General features: G+C 55.6%; 1 protein-coding gene across 3 annotated transcripts in view; it reads right to left on the reverse strand.

Annotated features, from left to right (window-relative positions):
* The window catches only part of ACTN1 (actinin alpha 1), a 93,483-nt gene extending 72,735 nt beyond the window's left edge, over window positions 1-20,748 (reverse strand). For all 3 annotated transcript variants that reach the window (XM_032405395.1, XM_032405394.1, XM_032405396.1), the window contains exon 1: window positions 20,644-20,748. In XM_032405395.1, coding sequence (XP_032261286.1) covers window positions 20,644-20,748 — 105 coding nt within the window. The remainder of the gene's footprint in view (window positions 1-20,643) is intronic.
* Between the last annotated feature and the right edge of the window lie 3,509 nt (window positions 20,749-24,257).

Below are 24,257 nucleotides of genomic sequence, written 5' to 3' on the forward strand. Positions count from 1 at the left end.
CTAGCGACCCCTCAGCCTTCCCACGTCAGATCAAACGGCACTCCCCCCAGGAAGCTTTCCTCACCCACCCCCAGAAACTACCCTCACCCCTGACGGACATTTGCAAATGGCCTGCATGCCTCCTTCCACACCCCCGCCTCCGTGTCTGTCCAGCCCAGGGGACCAACTGCGAGCCCAAGGCCAGCACGGTTGCGGTTGGCGCCCGGGCCACAGGAACCAAGTGGCCCGCGGACGGGATGGTTCAGCCCCTGCTGAGGGCCAAGGTTAGGGCGAGTGGACTAGAGGCTTCCTCCGGCCTCCACTGCAGTCAGGGTCCCCGGGGCTGCCAGAATGGCTGGCGGCTGTCCCTACTGTGTCCATCTCTTCTCCAGTCGGGCAGAGAAGCCCCGGTGGTCTGAGGCACAGCAGGAGGCTGAATCACCACCTCGCAGGTGGAGTGAGCTCATTCCCTTCCAGGGCATCCTCAGAACTAGAAACCCACAGCAGAGGTGGTTCCCATGGCAACGGGCCAGCACCTCCCCCATAGCCGCTTCCCTGGAGTACCCTCCGACCGAGACAGGGGTCACCTACCCCGCCCTCCCCAGCCTCAAGCCTGAGAACAGAGTGAGGAGGGACCTTGGGCACCAGGCAAGGCAGAGCCCTCCTCCCTCCAGCACCCCCACGGGCTTCAACAAGTCTACCCAAACACCCTCAAGACCAGGAAACTCATGACCCCACAGTTCATTCCTTCCCTGGAAAGTTTGACGACTAGAAATTCTGAGCGAGACTCCATCTCTCACCAGTACTCGTTCTCTCCCTTGGGCCTTGCAACTTGGCCTGGAGCCTTCTCTACACAGCCAGGTTCCTTCCACTGCTCCTGACATGGCTCCCACCCTCCCCACTGGACCATATGGGTCTCCAGCCCTCTCAGCACGCAGGGTCCAGAGAGCCGAGCGCCAAGCAGGTCTCAGGTCAAGCCCAGAGCCCACTGCTGCCCGGAAGATGGCCGTGCTCATCCCTCTGCTGACTCACCCGGTAGGCTGCCACCCACCCCCAGGCCTCTCTCTCTCCAGCAGCTCCCAGCCCACTCCTCCTCGCTCATCCCCTGCCCCGCTCATCCCCTGCCTCGCTCATCCCCTGCCCCGCCCTTCCCAGAGCTTGATACTCATCGCTCATGCCTTTGGTCACACTCTTTGCCTGGCCCACCTCCCCGCCCTTCGCCACCACCACCCTTGGCCTGACTCACCCAGACATACCAGAGATTCGATTTTTAGCTCACTTTATCGCCTCCTCCAGGAACTCTTAAGCTGTCTCCTCCAAGGTGGGTTGAGGCCTCCCTTGGGCTCCCTTCACTATACTGCATGTGACGTCTTTTACTGTGACAAGGTTTATAGGCCTGTCACCCACAGGCCTCTCAAGCACCTGACCCTGACCTGCTCTCAACCACCTGGCCCTGACCTGGAAAGAGCAAGTACTTAAAATCTGTTAAATCTGGGTGGTAAGCTCATCGGTCTTTGCTGTACTCTGCTCCATACTTTTTCTTAGATTTAAAATGTCATTTAAAAAAAAATGAAATGACCCACAGTAAATGTGAACTGAGTGCATAGACTACCGTTGGCTGCGTGCCTTTGGCCCCGGAGTATGTCTGGCCACCTCAAACATCTGGCTGAACTCATCCTTCAGAGCCTTCCCTCCCACCCTGGGGCTGGGGCCATGCCATGTGGCCAGGTACCAAGTAGTTCAAGCCTTCTGGAGCACTGCACGTCCGTGCCTGGAACGGAGATGACACGAGGCTGAGTTCACGTTAGGGCTATAAGGTCCTCTCGTCTCCGCTTGTCCTTTGTACACGTGAGAAGAGCAGTTCACGCGAGCACGTTCATCTCATGTAAATTAGCCCAGATGGCTAAATATGACAGGGCAGTTTCGCTAAGTGTTGAAGCTGGGTAATGGGTACAAGGGGATTCATTATACTCTTCTCTACTCCTGTATTTGTATTTCCCATAATAAGTTTTTTTTTTTTTTTTTTTTAACTTATTCATGCAACTAACATTCCCTAAGTGCCTACCACACGCCAGGCATGGTGGAAAAAGAAGAGAAATAAGAAACAACCCCCTCCCCCCACGATGAGTTGAAAACTTGATTAAATTCTAAATTCTTTGCTATCTTATCCCTCCTGGAAAATTCAACATCTGATGGCACATGTGACGTGAAGACAATGCTGATCTCCCCAAAGGGCAGAAGAGCTAGTGAGGGGCTTTTGGGCGCTGTGTCTCCTGGGCTTGTCTCCCCAGCCCTTCCTCCTCCACCTACCCTTGCAGTCGCCCCCTGTACGGGGGCAGCCCCCCTTTTAGTAAGTGGCTGCAGGACACCAAGGGTGGGCCACCAAGGGTGGGCCTTGGGGCTGCTGCAGATCTCACACGCCCACAGGCAGCCAGGCCAGGATACCTGCAAAAGACAGCTTTCCCTCAAAGGGCAGGATCCAAACACCCTTCATTCTATCATTACAACTTTTCCTAAAGCCCTCTCAGTATCAGGTGCTAGGCCAGCTTTGGAGATTGAAATAAAGGCCACACGGAGGTCCCTGACTTCAAGGGAATCATGGTCCTATGGACAGGAAATCCTTGAATTCAAATCCTAGCTCTGCCACTTACTGGCTGCAGGACTTTGGGTGAATGACTAAACCTCTCTGGGCCTCGGTTTTCCCACGTGTAAAATGGGGATCCTAGTGCCCACGTCCCAGGGTTGTCGTGCGGATTTTATGGGTCAGCGCGTGGAAAGTCCTTGCCCCAGCCCTTAGAGGTAAAAAGCTAAGGACAGTGCCAGGCACGCGGCATTGGAAGAGTTACTTCATGACTCCTGCATTAGTATTATTCACCAGACTCCTACGGCCTGTTAACAGGTCTAAGTGACGACGTAGTTCGAAATGCAAAGAACAAAATCCCAGAGGTAAGGCCAGATTCAAGAGACAGGCTCAGACTGGTTCTGGCTGTCCTTGCACCACTCTGCCGGCCCGCCGGAGCTTTCCCGAGCGATGCCCCAGCCACAGCCTAATGCGTACGCGGTGCCCGCAAGCCTGTGGAAGCCTTCCATCTGGCCGCCGCGCCCTTCTCCTCCCCGGCCTGCCCAGACCCAGGATGCTGTAGCCAGGCTGAGCACTGTTTCCTTGTCGTTTGGGGTTTGGGCTTTTGTCTCTTGGAGCCAGCTGCCGGTTTCTGCTCACTCTGGGCCTCAGAGGGGAGGGGCACTTCAGCCCCCACAGACCTGGGTGCGAATCTCGGCCTGCAGCACTCGAGCCTCGGTGTGTTATTTGACTTGTCAGGGTTTTGATCCCCTCACCTATAAATAGAGTTAATGCCTCCTACCTTGTTGCGGGGATGAAGTAAGAGCATGATGTGCAACACAGGGCCTCCAGCCCCCATGACTGGGTCAGGGGGTGGAGCCTGGAGTACGACCACAGACGCAGGGCCAGCCCACCCCGGACGTGGCCAAGAAGGTGCCACACTCTGGGGTAGTCGGTAGAAGCGTGGCCAGCACCCCTGCGCTCCCAGGAAGGCAAGGACGTCCACCTCTCCCCAGAGGCAAGGCCCAGTACAGCCTCATTCCCAAGACCAGCCTTGGGGATGGCCAGAGCCCGGGGTGCCACACAGGGCAAGAGGGAAAGAGAAAAGACATGGGGAAGAAAGGGAGAGGCCAAAGAGAAGCCCCCATCTAGCCCTGAGCTGCCCCCATGTCCACTGCTTGACACAGCACTGGGCCCTGGAGTGTCAGGGACCAGAACTCCAGCAGCAATGACAACATGGCATCCCCCCAATCCTATCACTCAGCCCCCCCCATGTTGTAAGTGAAGAGCAGGTGTGGCGCGTCCAGCATCACCCAGCAGCCATAGGCAGCTCCAGGTTCCGCAGGAATGTGCAGGAATGTGTGTGTCAGCAGAGAGGTATTTGGGGCCCAAGGAGGGCGGAGACCCAGTTCTGTCTCTAGTGAGGGGCTTCCGGTCTCCAGTCAGGTCGGCGGTGAGGACTGTGGGCTCTGGCCAGGCAGCCCTGGGTTCAAAGGCTAGAACACGGCTCAAGGGCTGTGTGGGTTGGGGCAAATTACTTAATCTCCCTAAAGCTCAGTATCTTGTGTAAAGTGGAGATGAGAATGGAATAGTACCTTTACTGCACAGTGTGGTTATGAGGATTCATGGATTGAAAGCACATCACGGACTTAGCACAGCCTGGGCGTGTGGGCGTGTTAGCTGTAAATACCAGACCGAGACCGCTAGTCCCACCCGCGCCACCAGCCTTGACCCTTTGGCTCACTCCTCACTCCCTTCCTCAACTGCAATCTCGGGAGCCAGTCCCCGGAACATCTGAGTATAAGGGCAGCCATACAAAGGACCCACCTGTCCTTCACCACCTCCAACCTGGCAGAGCGCTGCTGCCGTCATGTGTGAAATCCACCTGAACTTGACCACCCACACACTAGCCAGAACCCCAGCAGCTCCATCCCTCTGCCTCCAGAGCACAGAGGCTCAGGCTGCCTGTCTATCTGCAGGTGTTCTGGAGCCCACCCACAAGCATGACCTCAGAAGATGGTGCATATGGGCTTGAATAAACAGTCCTTCCCAAAACCAGCCCCACAAGGAATGAACCCATGGCAGAGCATCCTTGCACAAGTCAGATCACCATTATGGACCTCAGTCTCTTCATCTGAGTGGGGGGAGAACCTGGTGACAGTATAGTCCCCTTCTGGCTCTGGCATTCTGATTTGATTTCTTCCCACTGCTACAAGGGAAAGAAGGGCCAGAGCTGGGTTCTAGAAGTAAACAAAGTGAAGGACAAGGCCGCCTATTGACACCCGTCCCTTGGGCAGATTCCAAACTGAAATCCTTGCTCCCTGGCACAGGCTGGAGTTTCTCCTACCTCGCACCAGTCCTGTGATGCAGCTCAGCCTACACAAAAGACGGATTATGAACGATCCATCTTGCAGTAGGCAGAGATGCTCTCCCCACCCCCGGACCACACCTGGAGCACCCAGGTGAGAAGGCGGAGCTAAGGGACCCTTCACCAATCCCAAATAAGGCTCCCTATCCTCCACCGGCACCAGGCTTCCCACACGGCCACACCCCAGGCAGGCATTTCCAGAATAAGAGTGCATGCAGGGCCCAAAACACAGAGCACCCCTGGATCCATAAGGGAAACTCACTCACCCGGCCCCACCCACGCCCTCCCTAGAGGGTGGGAACAAATTCCTGAAAGCTGAGGACACGGAAGACTTCTAAAGATAAGAGTCTCTGTGGGTTGGCAGAATAGTTGTCTCAGGGCCAGGCTGGGAAGCCCAGGAATCAACCTCAAGATCACCTCTAGAAGTGCTTGGCTCTCCCGAGCAATCCCCATCAAGAGGACAGAAACACAGAGTGCTGGCCCTGACCCAGACCTTAGAGATCATCTCCATGTGAAAAGCCAGGTAAGGCATTTAGGACACGCCCCTCCCACCATCCTATAACCCAGGCCCTCATGTTGTAGGTGAGGATCGGGCCCGGCTTGTCCAGCATCACACAGCAGCCACAAGCCCTGGGACATCCTGCCCGCCTGCTCTCCTTATTCCCAGAGGACAGAACAGGGTCCTCCCCAGCACTCCCAAGCTCTCTGGAAGCTCTCTCCGAAGAGGACGGTTTTTCCACACCTACTCCTCTCCTAAATGCCACCCACCAGGGTTCCAACAGAAAGGGAGGCAGGTGGACCAAGGTCCTGCTGGACCCCAGTGCTGGTGAGCTGGAGGGTCTGAAGCTTCTGTCAGGTTCCACGCCCCCCAGGCTGCTGTGGCTAAAGACGGCAGGCTGCTGACATCCACCGCTTGAGAGAGAACCCTCAGTGCTGGGGCTGGAAGGAGGTTTTACTTCCTTTGAGGCCCACAAACCCACACAAGAGGACCAGAAACTCCCTAAGATTTTCTGAAGTAGGGGCGCTAGCCAAATGCAACAAGGGCAGGGAGCGCAGGGACATGTCAGCATGACTAGGACCTCAGGAGAGGAATCTGAAGTGGGCCACTGGCCAAAAGAGGAAAACACACAGCAGGGCTGCCTAACAGGGAGCTGGGGGGCAGGGGCGGGGGGCGCACAGGCTCCAGGCCACCCTGCAATCAGACACCCCGAGGCGGGCTGCAGAGCAGCGTAGCAGGGCCTGAGGTCATCCTAGGCTCGGACCCCATCTCCAGCTGATGCTTCCCCATCACTGCTGCGGCCCTTGGTGACTTGGACTGTCGCCACCCAACACCTGAGCATCCGTCAGACATCGCCTGCTGGACTGTGGCTGCCACACCCCCTCCCAAGGCACCCACTGTCACCGCTCAGCACATCTAATATTTGCTGAGCACCTACCTTGCGCCAGCAGGAGGCTCCTCAGGAGTCACCCTGCTCAGGGTGCAGAAGCACATCTCCCTCCCCAGGCCTGGGCCACCCAAATTGAGAAAGGACCCAGCTTTCCCTTATTTTGGGGGGAGGGGGAGGAGGCACTAGGTAGTGAATATCAGCAAAGTCACCATCTATGTCAAAACCTGTACAGCAGATTGCAAAAGTAGCCCCAATTCTTCGCCCCTGCCTGGGTCTAACTTCTTTGCTAGTAACTTTGAGGTGCCTGCTCACTTGTTAAAAATGCACATTCTCGGGCGCCTGGGTGGCTCAGTCGGTAAGCGTCTGCCTTCGGCTCAGGTCATGGTCCCGGATCCTGGGATCGAGCCCCACATCGGGCTCCCTGGCTTCTCCCTCTCCCACTCCCCCTGCTTGTGTTCCCTCTCTCGCTGTGTCTCTCTGTCAAATAAATAAAATCTTTAAAAAAAAAAAAAAAAATGCACATTCTCAGGGCCTACCCCAGACTGACACAAACCCTGAGGAAGGCGTCCAGCATCTGTATTTTAACAAGCCTTCTGGGTGATTCTGATGCCCGGTCACGTTTGAGAACCACCCTTCCAGGCTTCAGGGCTCTGGGACGAGGTGGCATGAGTCTGTCTGGATCGCAGTAGCAGAGCCTCCAGGAAGGCCAGGCGACAAACCCCCTACTTGGAGGGCTCCTGAGATGCCCACCCCCCCTCCCCGCCCAGACCCACCTCCAATCATCCAAGGAGCCTCAAGTCATTCATAGATCAGTGACATCCCCTGAGAACCCTCCAAATGTCCTCAGAGCCAAGAGTTTCACAACAATGCCCAAAGCGAGGGTGATGAGGGCTGCCAAGGGGCTGCCAACGCGCCTGTCCTTTCCATCCTCTACCCAGGCGCTAAGTGAGCGAGGCAAGCGTTGAGTGGCCGAGAGCCAGCAGAGAAGGAAGAAAAGGCCAGAGCCAGGAAACCAGGCCGGGGCAGGGAGATATAACTGGAATCCCACCGGCTGCCCCTGGGGCCCAGCCAAGAAGGGCTCAGCTGTGGCTCCCCACCTCGGCCTCTTCCCAAACTCTACGTGCCGAGAACGACTAACTTCCCGATGTTGCAAGATGCCACTGCGAGACATAAAATGCAAACTCATTTAGAAGCATTCCCAAATCCACAGTAGCTTTCTGTCATTACATATTTGCTTCATCAAGAAGCAATAAAAGCACAACTGCTACTCTGGGAGGAGAAAAACTGGCAACGCAGTGAGTCCCTTAAGAAGCTGACTCTCGGAGGCCCCAGGAAAGGAGAGCGGCGGGCAAGGGTGCAGGTGCCCCCCAGGAAATGGGAGCCAGGTGCCAAAACACGTGTGGGAAGAAAGAAAAGAAGAAACTGAGGCTGGCTGCTCCTGCCCCTCCCTCCTCAAATACCAGGGAGTCCGTGAACGCCGGGCGAGGGGGGGGGTTGCGGAGCAGAAGGGTAACACAGAGAGCAGCCCGCAGAGGCAGGAAACCCAGCTTTTGGTCTCGCCTCCACCTGTAAGCCCCTGTGTGACGCGACCCGGACAAGTCCCTCAGGTCCCTCAGCCCCTCCAGGCCTCAGCTGTGGTCTCATCCGTGAAGCTGGGGGGCCAGTCCAACCTCGACAGCTCCAGGGCACAGGAGAGGTGCGAGCAGAAAGGACAGCGTGCATGTGCGGTGCTACGTTGGCTGGGACACCATTTAAAATACAGACAACTCTGCAGGCAGCGAGTGCCTACTACAGCGTACGCTGAGGACAGAAAGCACCGAACACCAGATAGCGGTTACTTCCAGGGACGACGACGACAGCGCGGGGGACAGGCACACCGGCCCCTCACCTCCACCTATAACACACATGGTCTTGGTGCACTGGCCTCCAGAGCAGAAAACCTAGAAATACCAGCTGGAACCGCCTGAGCCTTTGCAGGCCTTTCTAAATTTCCTTATCTCCAGCTAAGTCATCTCATAAGGTGCTGTGAAGACTAAATGAGGGGCGCCTGGGTGGCTCAGTCAGTTAAACGTCTGCCTTCGGCTCAGGTCATGATCCCAGGGTCCTGGGATCGAGCCCCACATCGGCCTCCCTGCTCAGCAGGGAACCTGCTTCTCCCTCTCCCTCTGCCCCTCCCCCTGCTTGTGCTCCCTCTCTCTCAAATAAATGAATAAAATCTTCAAAAAAAAAAAAGACTAAATGAATTAATAGCTGGGAAACCCTTGACCGCACCCGGCCCACACCACCCTACCGGGCTGGTACACCCCGGGGGGCGGATGCTCAGCTCCACATCCCCAGACACATTCCCTGGGCCTGGGCCTTCTGAACCAGAAGCTCCCGTGGAAAGGGAATTAGGGGCACGTCCCTGAGCCTGGCAGCCCTGCGCCCCACTGTGTCCTTACTGCTTGTGCAAGCAGCTCCATTACAGGGGTTCCGGCCAGGCCCCCTGAACTGAGACCCCGTGGAGCATTCCTTAATATTTTTTTAAAGTTAGTTAACGTACAATGAACCTCCAAATTAACTACTGTTTAACTTAAACAAAAACAGTGGCTTTCACAGAGACTCAAGTCTGGGGAAACATCTAAATTAAAAAGAGGCCTCAGGGTTTCATGCATGCAAAGATACCTCTGAACAGTCCCAGCCAGGATCCAGGATAAAGGGCAGGAAACCAGGGGTCTGGCCCCGCTTCCCCTGCTCCGGGAAAGCAGGATTCATAAGCCGCCTCCTCCATCTCCCAGCTCCCAGAGCCAAGTCTGGAAAAGCACTCTGGGTTCCTGGAAAGAAAGACCTTTCCGAAATATCGGGAACTCCACTGGAAAGTGCCATTATGGATTATCTGGAGGATGTCTGCGGTGTTTGAAAGGGAGCCACTCCTCTGCCGAAGTCAAGACGGTGGCCAAAATCAACACAGGGGCTTGTGAAATCCAGAGAGACACACACGTGTGCCTGCACTCACACGTGTGCACGGCCTGCACACCCGGGACAGACACGGAGGTCGGGAGCACAGCACCTCTGCCAAGCGGCTGCCCCCCCCACCCAGCCCCGCAGACCCCAAACTGGGAGGCCGTGGGGATCCCATTTCCTGGCGGTGGGACTGAGAAGAACTGAAAGGCCGACTTCTCTGCATCCCCAAACCCCAGGCTGTGACGGTGGACAGTCCCACATCGGACATAAGGAGAGAAGACAGTCTGACTGTAACAGGCCCTCACCCACCCACACGCAGGGCGGGCGGCCTGTCCTCCAAGACAGAAAGCCAAGTTCCATTCGGAGACCTGCGTGAAGGAGGCCACCCACCTTGACGTACCCACCCCTCCTGGCGTTTCACCTACAGAGGATTTGAAAATAGAGCTCTGAGCACCCCTCCATTCTGTTCCCATCCGTTTATAATCAGCTTTACAGATGGCTTTTAAAAAATAAATCTTCGGGTCCATAAAAGTGCTGCCCTGTGAGCCCTGGCCTGGCCTCAAATCACAGGCCTGTGTCTGCGCTCTGACCGGGCCCCGGTACCAACCAGCACGCAACGGGAAAAACAGGGCAGACAGCAGGCAGCTTGTCACCGGCTCCCTTCCCCCACTGACCGCTTTTCCGCCGCCCGCTGAACCACTTGGGGCCTCTGATTTACACTCTGAGCCGAAAGGTTCAAAACTGGGGGTCAGGAAGGGCACCGTCCTCCCCCCAGGGCTGTCCCCTGGCCTGGCCCGCAGCGCTGAAAGGCCTGAACAGACTCCAACCTAAGCCCCCCAACTCTCCCTCACCAACTTTCTTAACAGTCTAAATGCTTAAACAAGAACCTCCAGCTTTGGGTTTCATTTAAAATCAAAATAAAACAGTGAGCCTCGTGCTACCTGGTTCAAAGCCTGTTCCCCTGGGGACCCAACAAAGGGAAAGATGAGCAGGTGAGGCTGAGGGAACCAGAGCAAGAGGAGGGACATAGTTGAGTCTTAAAGCAGGGAAGCCAGTTCCCAAAAGCTGGGGTCAGCCCTACAGAGGCCACCAGGGACACAGGGACCTTCAGGTTCAGGGGACTTGAGTCTATTCCTGTCAGTTACTCCTTCTACTCAAAAGTGTGGAGAAATACAATTAGAATGTTCTCCTACCTTTTCAACCAAGAAAAGTAACTTTGGATAGGCCCTGCTCCCTTGGCTTAGCCTGTCAGACCCTTCAGTCAAAGACTTGGACTTAAAACCACTCCACCCCATTCAAGCTGAAAGAGAGACCCTGGTAAAGTCACTTCACCTTTCAGAGCCTTACTTGCCCTGTCTACAAAAAGGGGATAAGACCTCACAAGTTTGCTCATCATGATTAATGAAGAGAAAACCACGTGTGAAAGCATAAATGCTAAAAACCATGAATCGTGGGGCACCTGGCTGGTTCAGTCAGCAGAGCATGCAACTCTTGATCTCAGGGTCATGAGTTCAAGCCCCACAGTGGGGATAGAGTTTACTTAAAAAAAAAAAAAAAAAAAAAAAAAAAGCACGAATCCTGGGGCACCTGGGTGGGTCAGTCGGTTAAGCATCTAACTCTTGGTTTCACTCAGGTCATGATGTCAGGGTCATGAGATCAAGCCCCATGTCTGGCTCCACACTCAGCAGGGAATCTGCTTGAGAGTCTCTCTCCCTCTCTCTCTGCCCCTCCCACTCCGGTTCTCTCTCTCTCCGTCTCTCAGATAAATAAATCTTTAAAAAAAACCATGAACCCTATAATGAGCACTTGATTATAAACCATCTTTAGTTGTTCCTTATGATTTCATTTATATAAGCCTTGTCTCTCAAAACATAAACTACAGAATAGCAAAAGGTTTGTCGGTACTTCTGGTTAAGAGTTGAGTTCCGAGGTCGATCTGCCTGGGCTCATTCATAACCTGGCTTACTAGCTGGTTGATCTTGGCAAGATACTTAACCTCTCTGAGCCTCAGTTTCCCTGTCTGCAACAAGGAAATTAACAGTACCTTCTTCAAAGGGTTGACAGATTGAGGTAATCCAAGCCATACAACCCTCAAATAGTGTGAACAATCGGTCATTTTACTTATTTGGGGAACCAAGACGTTCCTAATAAATACTGGCTGGTTGGTATAAAGCAGAACACACTCCTTCCCAGCCTTCCCTTCCTCATCTTCTCTTCCCTCCCCAGGAGGTAGGCAGTGTTTACATCACCTCCCAGATCTTGGGCTTGGGAAATGCTTTAAACCAAAAGGTTCCCCTTAAGGACCCAGGCAACCAGCACCTTCCTTCCCAGGCCCTTCTCACTCTGCAGCTGTCGAGCATGTTACTTTCTATCTCCCGGCTTGGGATTTTCATCTGTCAGGAGTGATCATCCCACATCCCTTCCAAGGCTGCCACTGATGCTAAATGGGGCCACCGAAAGAACATGTCTAACATGCAAGCCACGTGCAAGAGGGGTTTTCTCTGTGTCCCCCACCCCCCAGGTCTGGAGAGGACCCCACAACCTCTCAATGAAGAACAGACCCCAGCCCCAAAGTAGCCCACCACAGCCAAGGACCAAGGCAGTTTCCAGGGTAACAGCATCCTCTGCAGCTACTCCCGATTTCCATCCCCGGCTGCTTTTGATTCTCCTCCCGCCTCTGTAGTGGGCTAAGTCACCTCTTCCCACTATTGCTAGGCAACCCTAAGAGCAGTGCAGCTGCCTCCTGGGGGAGGACCCCAGGCCCCCTCCCCTTCCCAGGACTCGGGCCTGGGGAAAGCTGCCCCCCTTGGACACTCCCACCCCTCCCCATTAACCCGGGGGATGGCAGAAGGTGAGAAGTGCTCCCAGACCAACAGGGTTTAGAGGTGCAGGTGCAGTGGGACTCGGCCTTGGGGAAACGAGGACAGCCACCCCCTCCTTCCCCACCCCAGCCTTCTACTTGCCTTTGCTTGTGTGTGATCTATTCTTAAGCAGTTTTCAAGCACAGGGTCACATCAAGCTTTTTTATGAAAGATGCCCCTCTTGATTATTTTCCTCTTCTGCAGCTCTCCCACTCACTCACCATGTACGTGGATCCCTGACCTTAGAGTAAACAGTGAGCAACAGAGACACAAATGGGGAAGAGGGGCAAGGAGGCAGAGAGCACCAGCAACTCCTGGGAGGCTGCTTAGCTCCAGAGGTGGGAGGACAGGCAATTGTCATTTTCTTCTATTACTTAGCATGTTCTCAGGTTTTTTAAATTAAGATAGAATTATACCACACAAGTCACCCACTTGAGTGGGTTTTAGAACATTTATACATATATAGTATATGTATATATTTAGACTATATTTACATATATTTAGTGTATACATGTTTTGAGCAAGTTTTAGTATATTTAGTGTATGGTTTTCGGTGTATTCACAAGGTTGTGCCACCAGCTCCACTATCTAATTCCAGAATGTTTTCATCCCTGGGTTTTGTTTCATCTATGTTTGTCTCTGGTCAAATGTTCCAGATAACACAAGCATTTCTTGAATAAGCAGCGAAGTGGTGAGAAGACAGAGGAAGCCACACCGCCCAGCCGGGGATCCAGGCCCACCTCTTACTGCCTGTGTGATCTTGGAAGTTCTGCAGCTGCTCTGAGCCAGCTCTCTCGTCTGTAAAATGGGGATAAAGTGCCCACCTCACGGGATCAGATGTGCTAATGCAGCACAGAGTCCCCAACGCAGTGCCGGATACCTAGCCTGTGCTCAGAAATGGGGGAGCCCCTATGAATATGATGTGAAAAAGCTTTTTTTTTTTTTTTTTTTTAAGGACAGTTCTGCTCCCAGCTCTGGTCTGGGAAGATGACTGTGCCCAGGCTGTTGGGGACTGCCATCATTTTTGCTTATTTGTCTGGGAGGGCTGAATGGGGCACACAGAGGAGGCAAGCTGGGGTCATGACTTACCCACATGGCTTTGGGGCTGATGCATCACTATCCCAGACTCCAGGTGCCCAATGTGTTGAGAACCTGCTAGATAATCCCCAGCCAGGACATGGGAGCAGGGGTGAGGGCAGGCAAGGCAGAGAAGAGAGCAGCTGACCAGCCCTCTGTGTAAAAATTTACCCCTGCCCACTGAGAAGGAAGGCTTCTGGGAGCTTGGACTTGATGCCTAGCCTGGGACCCAGTGAGAAATCTCGATGTGTTAAGAGGAAGGTGGGGACGCCTGGCTGGTTCAGTCAGGGAAGCATGTGACTCTTGATCTCGGGGTTGTGAGTTCAAGCCCCATGTTGGGCAGAGAGATTACTTAAAAATAAAATCTATTTAAAAAAAAAAAAAGGAGGAAAGTGGGCTTCTAGGCTGTCTCTGAGCCCCAATTTGCTGGGTCTCCTGCCCCCACCACTCCCAAGGCCCCTTGCCTCCAACAGGACCAGGTCCAGGCAATTAGTGCTTAGCAGGACACGGGTGCCTCAGCAATGAGACACAACCCTGGGTCTGAATCAGGAGTCTGAGCGGGCTGACCCACTGTGGCCAGGACTAAGGGGTTTCCGCTGCCCACGGCTTCTCGGCCATGACCTCTCTAGGGAGCTGCGGACTAACCTGTCCAAACCAGCCGGGGGGCTCTGGAACCTCTCCCATGGCCTTGGCGAGTAACTGAGCCCCACTCCCCAGGCCCTTGCAGAGATGCGTGCCCACCAAGCATACTCAGAGAGGAGAAAAGCAGGACTAGTGGGGAAGGTGCCCCAAGACCACAAGCCCGTTGGCTGCACACCCTGTCCTAGGAAAAGCTTGGGTGGGTTACACATGGGGGCAGCTCAGGTGGGGTTAACTGGCTGGGATGGTCCCCACAACACCTGCACAGGTGCGGCGCTCAAGAGCCCCACCTGTGAGCTGTACAAACAGCCTGGCCTCTCAGAAAGGTGAGAGGTCAGCTCTGGGCGAAGGACAAGGAGCGAGAACAATGGAAGCGGGGTTGCCCGGCCTGCAGCAGCTTACACATGGCTGCCCTCTGGTCTGCCCTTCCACACTTCTGGCTCCCTCCTGCCCTGCCCTCCTTTACACACACACACACACACACACACACACACACACACACACAGCCCAACTGCCAGGGAAGGTGGGGGAGGCTTCCCACAGAGTCTTCAACTGCTGCCTATCCTTCCAGATGCAGCTCAATGCCACCAGCTCTTCTCTCCCTTCTCCACCAGCGCAGGCAGGGAGCAGGGCTGGCTCTGGCCTGACAGCGGCCGCCACCACACCTCGGGCCACTTGGGGCGCTGCCTGGTGTGACGTTCTATCTTTCTGCTTCTCTCGCCACCTAAACCATGATGTGCACGACCCCAGGCGGGTGAAGCGTCGGATACCTAACAGGGATTCACCCAATGCTCACTGATGGACTCCGCCGGGAGACACCGTGGATGTTCTTACAGTAAGAAGGGACTAGAAGGGACTAGAAGGTAGCAGAGACACCGGCTCTTCTCTAGAGACACACAGCAGCAGATGGCAGGTCTCAGGCTCAGGCTGCCCCACCCTGGTTCCAGAACCACAGGAGGCACCAGGTCTTGTGTGACAAGTCCTCAAGCCAGGCTTAGGGTTTGTGGCCACTGGCCAGGCGCCCAGCTCCAGGCCTTCCTGGAGAAGGAGAAGGGAAGCCCAAATCCCAACAGCAAACTACAGGATGCCCGTGTGGTTTGACCTCCTCACACTTAGAACGGCCTGCAAGGACGGGCCCAGGGGTCCAGGCCTCCCCCACCGCACCCCCACTCCAGTGAGCACAGCCCTGGCAGCACCCCCTCAAGAAGTCAGCTTCAGGAAATGACTTCCCTCCTTTTCCTTTGGTGACCACAGACCTTGCAGGAGCCTGCAAGCCCATCACACCCACAAGCCCAACTCCAGTGATTAACAGCCCCTCGAGGTCTCATCGTTCCTCGGGCACCTGGGTGGTTGAGTCGGTTAAGCGTCTGCCTTCGGCTCAGGTCACGATCCCGGGGTCCTGGGATCAAGTCCCACATCAGGCTCCCCCTGCTCGGCAGGGAGCCTGCTTCTCCCTCTGCCTCTGCTTGCCACTCCCCCTGCTTGTGCATGCGCTCTGTCAAATAAATAAATAAAATCTTAAAAAAAAAAAAAAGATCTCATCATTCCACAAAACTGGACAATCTGGTTCTCAGTGAGCTCCAGGCCTTCTTGCATCTATCCTAGGGAAGCCTAGGGGGTAGCCCGAGGCAGCCCCGCAGCCCCGTGCTTCAGACTCCCGCCCAGCTCCTTCAGGCTTTGGCAATCGTGTCCTCAGAGTACCCACATGAGACGGGTTTGGGAGAGGAAGCAGCAAAGCAGGGCTGGTAGGCTGCCGGGAGGCATGGACAGGGCCTCAAGAATGCCCTCAGCTACTTGACCGTGGGGCCTGAAGACACTCCAGGCTGTATCCTCTAGAGGAAATTCATACTTTGAGGTCATTTTACCTGTACTGTGACAAACTGACAAAGCTTTTGAGCACTTCACATTCATCTCTTCATCCTGGACACCCAGGAGGTAGGTAAAGGGTAGGCAAGAGATTCTACACCATTCTATAGTGAAGGGACTGAGCAACCAGAAAGGTCAAGTGACGTGGAATGAGCCAGAGTTGACTTCAAGGTCCAAGGTCAAAGAACACAACTCCGCATACTCCTAGCCAACTAGGAGTTGGCTCCTCCTAAGATGGGTTTATATACTACACCTTATTCCCAAGAATATAGGGTAAAGGCCACAGAAACTCTGGCTCCTCAAAAGAGTTAACATGTATTTATTGAGCACTCCCTGTTAGGTGCTATGCTAAATTCCCTACACACATTAACTTGGTTTAAACCTCCACTCAACTACATCAGGCAGGAATGATTAATTTCCTCATTTCCCCATTGGCATCATCAGGCACAGAGCAGGTAAGTAACTCACTGAAGATCACACAGGCAGTCCGTGAAGAGGCCAAGATTTGAACCCAGGGTGCCCAGAGCATGTCTGCAGAGGCTGGAGCCAGGATACAGCCCCAGATGAGCTGGTTTGTCTGGAATGTAAAATATTCCATCCCTATTTCCACCCCCCCCATCCCGGAGTTGGGAGCCATGCGTGATGCTATGTTTCTCAACACCTTGTCCTGTACTAGGCACCGGGGATTCAGCAGAGAACAGAAGAGGCTGGGCCCTGTGCCCACGGCCACAGGCACAAGGTGAAGCAGGCAGGAGTGCAGAACAGCGAAGGGCAGGAAGACTGAAACGAGAATCAGTTCTCTCCTCCTGCACATTTTACTTCCACCAGGCATCACTCTGGTTTTTGCAGCCTAACCTTCAAGGCAGGCGATGTCCTGTTCCTCCCCAGGTGAACCCCTCCATAGCAGGCCTCCCCCTTGACCAGTGGCCTTGACTAGCTCCTGCAATGGTCCTGCAGTCTAGCAGGGAGTATAAACAAGGGGGCCCATCTTGCTGTGCCCTGGCATGGTGTGGGTGCAGACTCGGGACCGGGGCCCTCATTCACCTGCCAGGTGAATGCCTATTTCAACACCATTAGCTCAACAAATATTGACAAAGCTCCTATATGTGAAACAAAACAAAACAAAACAAAACCCAGGACTGGCATCTGTGGGAATACCCACTAAACCCGAGCCTCCGGGATTCAAGAGAGAAGAGAGAATAAAATTTAACAGCTGAAAGCTGCCATTTTACAAATCTTCGTCAACCCAGCAGGTGGGGATATTAGCTCCTTTTTATAAATAAGGAATTGGAGGCTGAGAGGTTAAAGTAACTTGCCCAAGGTCACAAGCCTGCAAAAGTAGAGCCAGGGTGCTACTCAATCCATGCTCTCCCCGGCTGGCCTGGTGTCCGGCCGGCACGCACAGGAGGGTGTAAACAAAACGCACATGAGCAAATAAACCGGGGGTACCGTCATCCTGCAAAGATGGGGCGTTCAGACCTGCTCCCTTAAAAAAGGCGGCTTTAGAGCTCAGCCTCGAAGGTCAGGAAGATTGGGAAGGCCAGCCAACTCCCCAAGCCACTGCATTTTGTGTCTGGAGGCAAGGAGTCCAGGCCCATGAACTCTGCACGGAAGCATTCTGTGAAGACGGGACAAGCCACAGCCCACCGATGCGGGTTCTTGAGTCATGCCTCCTGCCTGCACCTGCCTAGGCCCACCCAGTCACCAGGGAAGTACTTGCCACCACGTCATTTCATCCGAGGCCTGTCAGAGCCCTGAGGGATCAGCAGGACAGGGCAGGACAGGAATGCAGCCCATTTACAGAGGAGGAAACAGATCGGAAGCACCTGTCTGGAGCATTCACTGCTCCAGCCGCAGCACTTGGAACTGGGCCTGCCGGAGGAGGTGCTCAGAAAGTATTTGTTGAATACTCTAATAAAAGCTCAGAGAAATGAAATGACTTGCCCGAAGTCTCTCCAACTGTTGTGAGTGCACCACAGCTAAAAGCAGGGCCTTCTGCCTCCCACCCAGAGGCCTTTGTAGCCCACTGCACTGTGTCCTCCCACCCACCCAGCTACGTACTCACTCTCCTGCCTCCTTCTGGAATGGCCAGCCTCCTCTGTCCACTAGTCTGTCTGTCCTCATCCCTCACCTCCCACGCTCAGCAGGGAGGCTGTCAAAAGCAACACCCAGCTTGGGGCGCGTGGGGTGGCACAGTCAGTGAAGCTTCCAACTCTCGGTTTGGGCTCAGGGTATGATCTCAGTGTCATGAGATCGAGCCCCATGTCGGGCTCGGTGCTCAGCATGGAGTCTGCTTGACATGCTCTCTCCCTTGCCCTCTGCCCCTCCCGCTTGTGCACTCTCTCGCTCTCAAATAAATAAATAAATCTTAAAAAAAAAAAGCAAGAAGTTACTTTAGGTCTGATCTCCCACATAATACCACTTCCTTATATCTCCAGCACCCCACCGAGAACTAGGTGAAATTTTCAGACAAGAAAACTGAGGCCCATGCAAGGTAACAGAATTAACGGCAGAAAACAAAAAGAAAAAAAAAACCTTGGATTTTCAAAGTCAGGCCCAGAGCTTGTGCCACGCCCCCACCCCCTCCATCAACCCTGCCAAAGCACATGTTGGCTTCCCTTGGTCCAGAGGTCCTTGCAGGCTCTGGATGCCAAGTCCAACTTTGCTGCCCTTCCCCCCAGCCCCCTGCCATGCACCATTTGGGACTCTGGACTGGTTACTTTCCCCTCTGCCCCTCATTTCCTCAACCTCAGGTGTGCCAGGCTCACATCCAATGCCAGCCCTTGTAACTGTTGATTTTACCCCGTAGATCACCACAGTTCCCAGATGACCCGTTCCCACCTGGCTACAGAGGCCTGGGACACACCCACCACCGCCCACGTCAGAGTTTTACCAGTCTATATATGTGTGTATATATATAATACAGAGACAGAGACAATATAATTTTATCCCCAACTATATTTAATATATTCATTCATTCATTTAATACAGAATACTATACGCAGGTCCAGTGACCAACACTGGGGAGACAAGAGTTTCTGCCCTCCCAAGAACTTCATCCCACAATCCTGTCACTCGTGCCCCAACTAGGCATATAATAGGTGCTCTCCAAACAGGGATGTCTCCGCTACTGGCCATGGAAGAGCCCAAGACATCCACCACCCTAATCCCACCCCCTCCTATCCAATTTAAAATCTAGTCTCAAGAAGTCCTCACCCTGAAATTTTAAAAAGGCCCCCCCACCTTGACCCCACAAGAATCTTCAAATTAACCACTCCATTCTGAGCTCCACCAACTGCCCAATTGTCCCAGGAAATAAGCCCAGTGAGTGAGGGACTCTCACAGCACCCCCCCCCCGGAGATTGGGGGGGGCAACAGGAAGAGGGGGAGGGATGTTTAAGCAACTGTCACACTGCAAGTAAGTAAACTCCAAGCCGGAGACCTTCTGCCGTTGCCCTACAGGGCCAGGCCCAGCAGAAGCCCCTGCCTGGGTCTCAGGTCGCAGGGCTTTGAGGAAGCCCTTTGTGCGTGTGTTTTAAATTACCTCTGTTTGTCTGATGATGAAGTGAGTAAAAGGGCGCCGATTCAGGGTTTAGGATTCCTGAGTGAGCTAATACAGGATGCCTTTGGCTGAAAAAAAAACTTCAGTCGGCTCCCTAAACTCCCCCCCCTTTTAAGTTTAAAAAAGGGAATGAATGTTACCATTTTTGGACATGAGCGTTCTCCCTCAAGCCCAGCCCTAACCGCACTATCCAAAGGGACGCGCCATCCTGTCCCCCCCCATTCCCAGATCAGCGGGGGGCGGGGGGAGATGAAATGAGGAGGGACCGGATGGGAGCGGACAGCGGGGGGGGGAGGCTGGGGGGGGAGACTGGAGGGGAGGGGGGAGGAGAAGAGGGTGTTCAGGGTACGTGGCCGCCTGGGGCAAGAGCTCATAGCTCAGGCAGGAAGCAGAGGCAGGGTTGGGGCGCCCTCCCCTCCCTCCCCACAAGAGTGGTTTCTGACCTCTTCCTGCCACCGGCCACTGTGCCCAGGTCCCATCGCCAGCTCCGAGCCAGCCCCCGTGGCGGGGTGCGCACCCGGTACACCTCGTCTGGGACGCCTGGGGACGGTGGCTAAGCAGAGATTCCCCAATGACTGACCCCAGATATCCCAGTAAACAACCTCTTGTCCTGGAGCCCTTCAACTCAGATCAAGTTGCCCAAATTCGCCTTCTCCCAGGAATAAGCGGGTGTCGGAGGGGCAGGACGCGGACGCAAACCCATCTCCGCCCGCAGCTGAGTTTAGCAATAAAACGGTTTGCCGTCCTGACCCCGCCCCCAAAGGGCCTGCTGGGGAACCGGCTTCTGCCCCCTGGTTTTCTCGGCTCCGGCCCCACTCCAGCAGGTCCACCTCCAGGCAGACCCGAAGGTGGCTGCCAATCCCCGCGGCGCCCGCTTCCCCCCCACCCCCCGCGGCCTGCGGGCTGAGGTTGGAAGGTGCAGGGTCCCGCGCTGCTCGCCCCCCGCAGGTACGGAGCCCAGGGCGGCCCAGGAAGCGCGCTGCCACCGCACGCCATATGGAGAGGCGGCCAGGGGGCGGGGAAGGGAAGGGAAAATCGATCCGGAGCAAGCAGCCACCAAGCCAGCGGCTCAGCCCCAGCCTCCCAAGCACCGCCTCCCACCCCCTGCCCACGCGGGGACCGTGCGGCTGCAGCCGGGTGGCCAGAATCGCGGACCCCAAGGCGACCTGCCCGCCGGCGGCCCCACCTCCCCGCGCTCGGGCTCGGCGTTCGCGGGCTCTGGGAAAGGGGCTCTCCCCCTTCCGCCCGCGCCTGTAACCCAACACCCCACCTCGCAGCGGCCGCGCATCCCCCGCCCCCGCTCGTGAGAGCCTGGAGCCCGTTCCGAGCCGGGAGCCGGGAGCGCGGCGGGCGGAGCTGGTCGGGCCGGGGGGCTGCGGCGGGCTGGGGAGGCTGCTGACCTTTCTCTGCTGCTTCTCCCAGGCCGGGTCCAGGAGCAGGTCCCGATCCCAGTCCTCTTCGGGCTGCATGTAGTCGTTGGTTTGCTGGGAATCATAATGGTCCATGATGGTGCGCGCGTGCTACGAGCTGGATTTCTTCCTCCACCTTCTCTCCCGGCGGCGGCGGCGGCTGCTTGCTGCTCCTGCCCCGGCGTGGGGAGGGAGTCGGGCCGGGCTGGGCTGGGCTGGCGGGGCCGGGCTCGCTCCCCTGCGCCCGGTTCCGCCGCGGCGCTGCTCGCGATAACTGCTGCTGGAGGCGGCGGCGGCGGCTGGAGCTCGCGGACTGCCTGCCTGGGACCTAATCTCCACGCACAGTGAGCGAGGCGGACACACTCGCGCTGCGGGAGCCGAGGCGGGCGGGGGCGGGGGGAAGGGGCAGAGCCCTCCCGAGGTTCTCCATTGGCCAGGCCGAGTTGCCCAAACTTCCCCCCATCGCCTTTCATTGGGAATTCCTGGCATCCGTCAGCCGGGCCGCGGCGCATATAGGTGGACTGGGCGGCCCCCTCCCGGCGCGCACGCCCCCGCCCACTCCCCGGGTTCCCACTCCCCCGCCGCTCATGTGACACCAGCTTAAGCTGAACGGGACCCGAAGCCGGGGGACGCCTCCCCGAGCTCTGGGACCGAGCGGCAGCGCTCCCCGGAGCTCCAGTCGCCGCCGGGGACTGGACACGCTCCCCGCCCGCGGCAAGGCGGCGAACTCGGGCGCGCCGGCCTGACTGTGCCCCCTACGCTGCCAGGGGCTGGAGAAGGGACGCGAGCAAACCCGGGACGCATTTCATGTCTCCTTCCTAGGGTCCGGAGAAGTCAGCACCCGAGGAAAGGGGGCAGGGAATGCTGGAATGGAAAGGAATTTCCTGGGAATTTCCTGACTCTCTCCCTCCCGTTCCCTCCCGGCCCCGCCCGTCGCGACCCAGCCGACCCCTGCCCTCCGAGAGCCCGGGGTCTGGCCAGCGAACGGAGTTCTGGGGCCACAGAGCTTTCCCGCCTCGCCACAGAGTACTTTCTGGCTCGACCTCCGGCTCAGGGGACCGCTCTGCCTAAGGGCTTCCCGGGGGCGCCTACGTCGCCCCGCTTCCTGGGATCCCTTGCCCGTCCCCGCAGGCGGGCAGGCGGGATCCACCCTCTTACACGCCCCAGCAGCCCCCTGAAAACTGGGAGGGAGGGCCCTGAGTGGTCTACCTACTCCACGCCCCGCCCCCAACACACACACACCTGACAGATGGGCAAACTGAGGCTCAACGATTTGAATTGGAAACGGGATTTAGCAGGTTTTCAGGACTCCAAGGCCCAGCCTGTAACCTCAGGCCTGACAAACAAAGCCTTATTGTTATTCGAGGAGGAAGGAGGGCAAGATTGGCCAAACACCTCCAACTTCTAGGTGCCTGCCTGGGCTTCCTTCCCCAGGCCTAGTACACACCGCCCCAGCGGTGACAGATACTGGGAAGAGGCAGACCTGACCTCCTGGTGGGCTCCTCTAGGGGATCCCGGACTGAAGAACAGTCCTCCAACAGGTCATGCACACAGGAGTGCTTTTATATTTGTGCCCCGAGGGTCGGCTGAGCCAACCGCAGAAACTCCAGCTTGTCAATCCAGGGGCGAATGAAGGAGTGAGAAGAAGAGTGCATTGCCAGGAAGGGCCTTGAATGAGGACACCTGAAAGGCCACAGATGGAAAAGGTGAAGAGAGTGCCTCCGCCTCTTGGAACCGCCAGCAGATGCTGTTGTCAGCTACCTGCATCATTAGTCAACCTCACATTTGTGCAAGTGCTACGGGTCAGCGCCCTGCTGGCCACAAGCCCCTGGCTGAGGACGCACTGCCCCCGATTTACGGACTATTTTAGAACCATTTCGAAACTGTGGCTCTAAACCTAACTAGAGGGTAATACGGTGCTGTAGCCACTCGTTCCCTCAATGAATACTTGCTGAGCGTTGTCTGCGTGTCAGGGGTTGTGCTAGATGTTATGTATACAGAGATGAAAAGACACAATTCCTTCCCCATGCAGCGCAGAGACAGATACAGAAACAAAAATATAGCGGGAGGAGACAGCTGTGAGCGGGAAAGCTCTGACCACCGAGCCCAGCAGGGGAAAGGGGGCTCCAGGTGTAACTTTTTGGAGTAGGTGAAACTCAAGTGTGCCTTAAAAACAAGAGTCAGCCAGACGCTGAGCATGGGAGGCTCTTCCAGGCAGAAGGATCAGTCTGAGTACATGGGGGCAGGACACTGCCTGGTATAAAAGGGTTGCCTAACACTTCAGCGTAGCTAGACTAGACATTCAAGGCCAGGAGGGGCAAGAGACGGGGCCGTGGAGGTGGGCAGCTGCCAGACCACCGAGGCCCGGTGTGCCACGGGAAGTGCGGATCTGAGGGGACCAAGGCTGGACAGAAGCTGAGAACCAGGTGCAGAGCAGTTTCAATAATCCAGGTAGCAGTGGTGTCTCGGGCCATTTGGGCCACTGTCACGGAATATCGGAGATCGGGTGGCTTCAACAAGAACATTTATTTCTCACAGTTCCGGAGGTGGGGAAGTCCAAGCTTAGGTTCAGTGTGATGAGAGCCCTGCAGCCTGGTTGCTAGAAGCCATCTTCTGTGTCCTCACATGGTGCAAGGGGCTCTCCCCTCATGACCTACTCACCCTCCTAATACCATCACACTGGGGGTTAGGCTTGCAACATAGGAATTTTGGCGGGACATGAACATTCAGTCTATTGCAAATGGAGAAGAGTGGGTAGACAAGAAATTCTTGTCTGTATTGTCTGAAACCCTGGCCTCAGGGTTTTCAACATGAGGACAGAGAGGAGTCTTTGCTCCTCTCGCCCAGTGCCCCATGTGAGACAGACCATGCACTTCGTCTATACGACCTATGTAAGCTCTACTATGAGATGAGAACCGTCTCCACCTTACAGAAAAAGCCAGCTAAGGCTCGGGGAGGTAGCTAACTAGTGCAAGGTTACACGCAGATATGTGACTCCTAAACCCATGCTTTTAAATAATCTGACAACCCGGGGTCTGGCCAGCGAACGGAGTTCTTCCAACCCGGGGACAGTTTGACACCCTTCCTCCCAGAGGACATTTGGCAGTGTCTGGAGAGATTTCTAAAAGTTGTCACAACTGGTGGGTCACTATTGGCATGCAGTCACTAGAGGCCAGGGCTGCTGCTGAACATCTACGATTGGGTCAGGACAGTCTCCCCCCAACAAAGAAAGATCCAGCCCAAGTTATCAACAGTACTAGGGCTGAGAACCCCTGCCTTCACTATTGGCTTCTAGTTGGGATGATCTCGTGAATGGTGGCAGTACAACCCGTTGAGATAAAGAATTTCAGGTTTGGGAGTGGAATCCTGGATTGAGTGTGAACACATTGAACTTGAAGTGCTCTGAGAACGTTCAGACTCGGTTGCCCAGCAATCAGTTGACCTCATGGCCCTGACTGAACTCAGGGGAAACAGATCTGAGGGTCAACAGTATACAGATGGTATTGACAACCATGAGACCATCCATGAAGGATGCCTAAGTGGGGCTGGGAAGGGGACCAAGGGTGGAACCCGGAGAAGCAGCTCTTAGAAGGGAGTGTAAGGAA

Source organism: Phoca vitulina, unplaced genomic scaffold (genome assembly GCF_004348235.1).
Source record: "Phoca vitulina isolate PV1807 unplaced genomic scaffold, GSC_HSeal_1.0 scaffold7, whole genome shotgun sequence".
Classification (NCBI taxonomy): domain Eukaryota; kingdom Metazoa; phylum Chordata; class Mammalia; order Carnivora; family Phocidae; genus Phoca; species Phoca vitulina.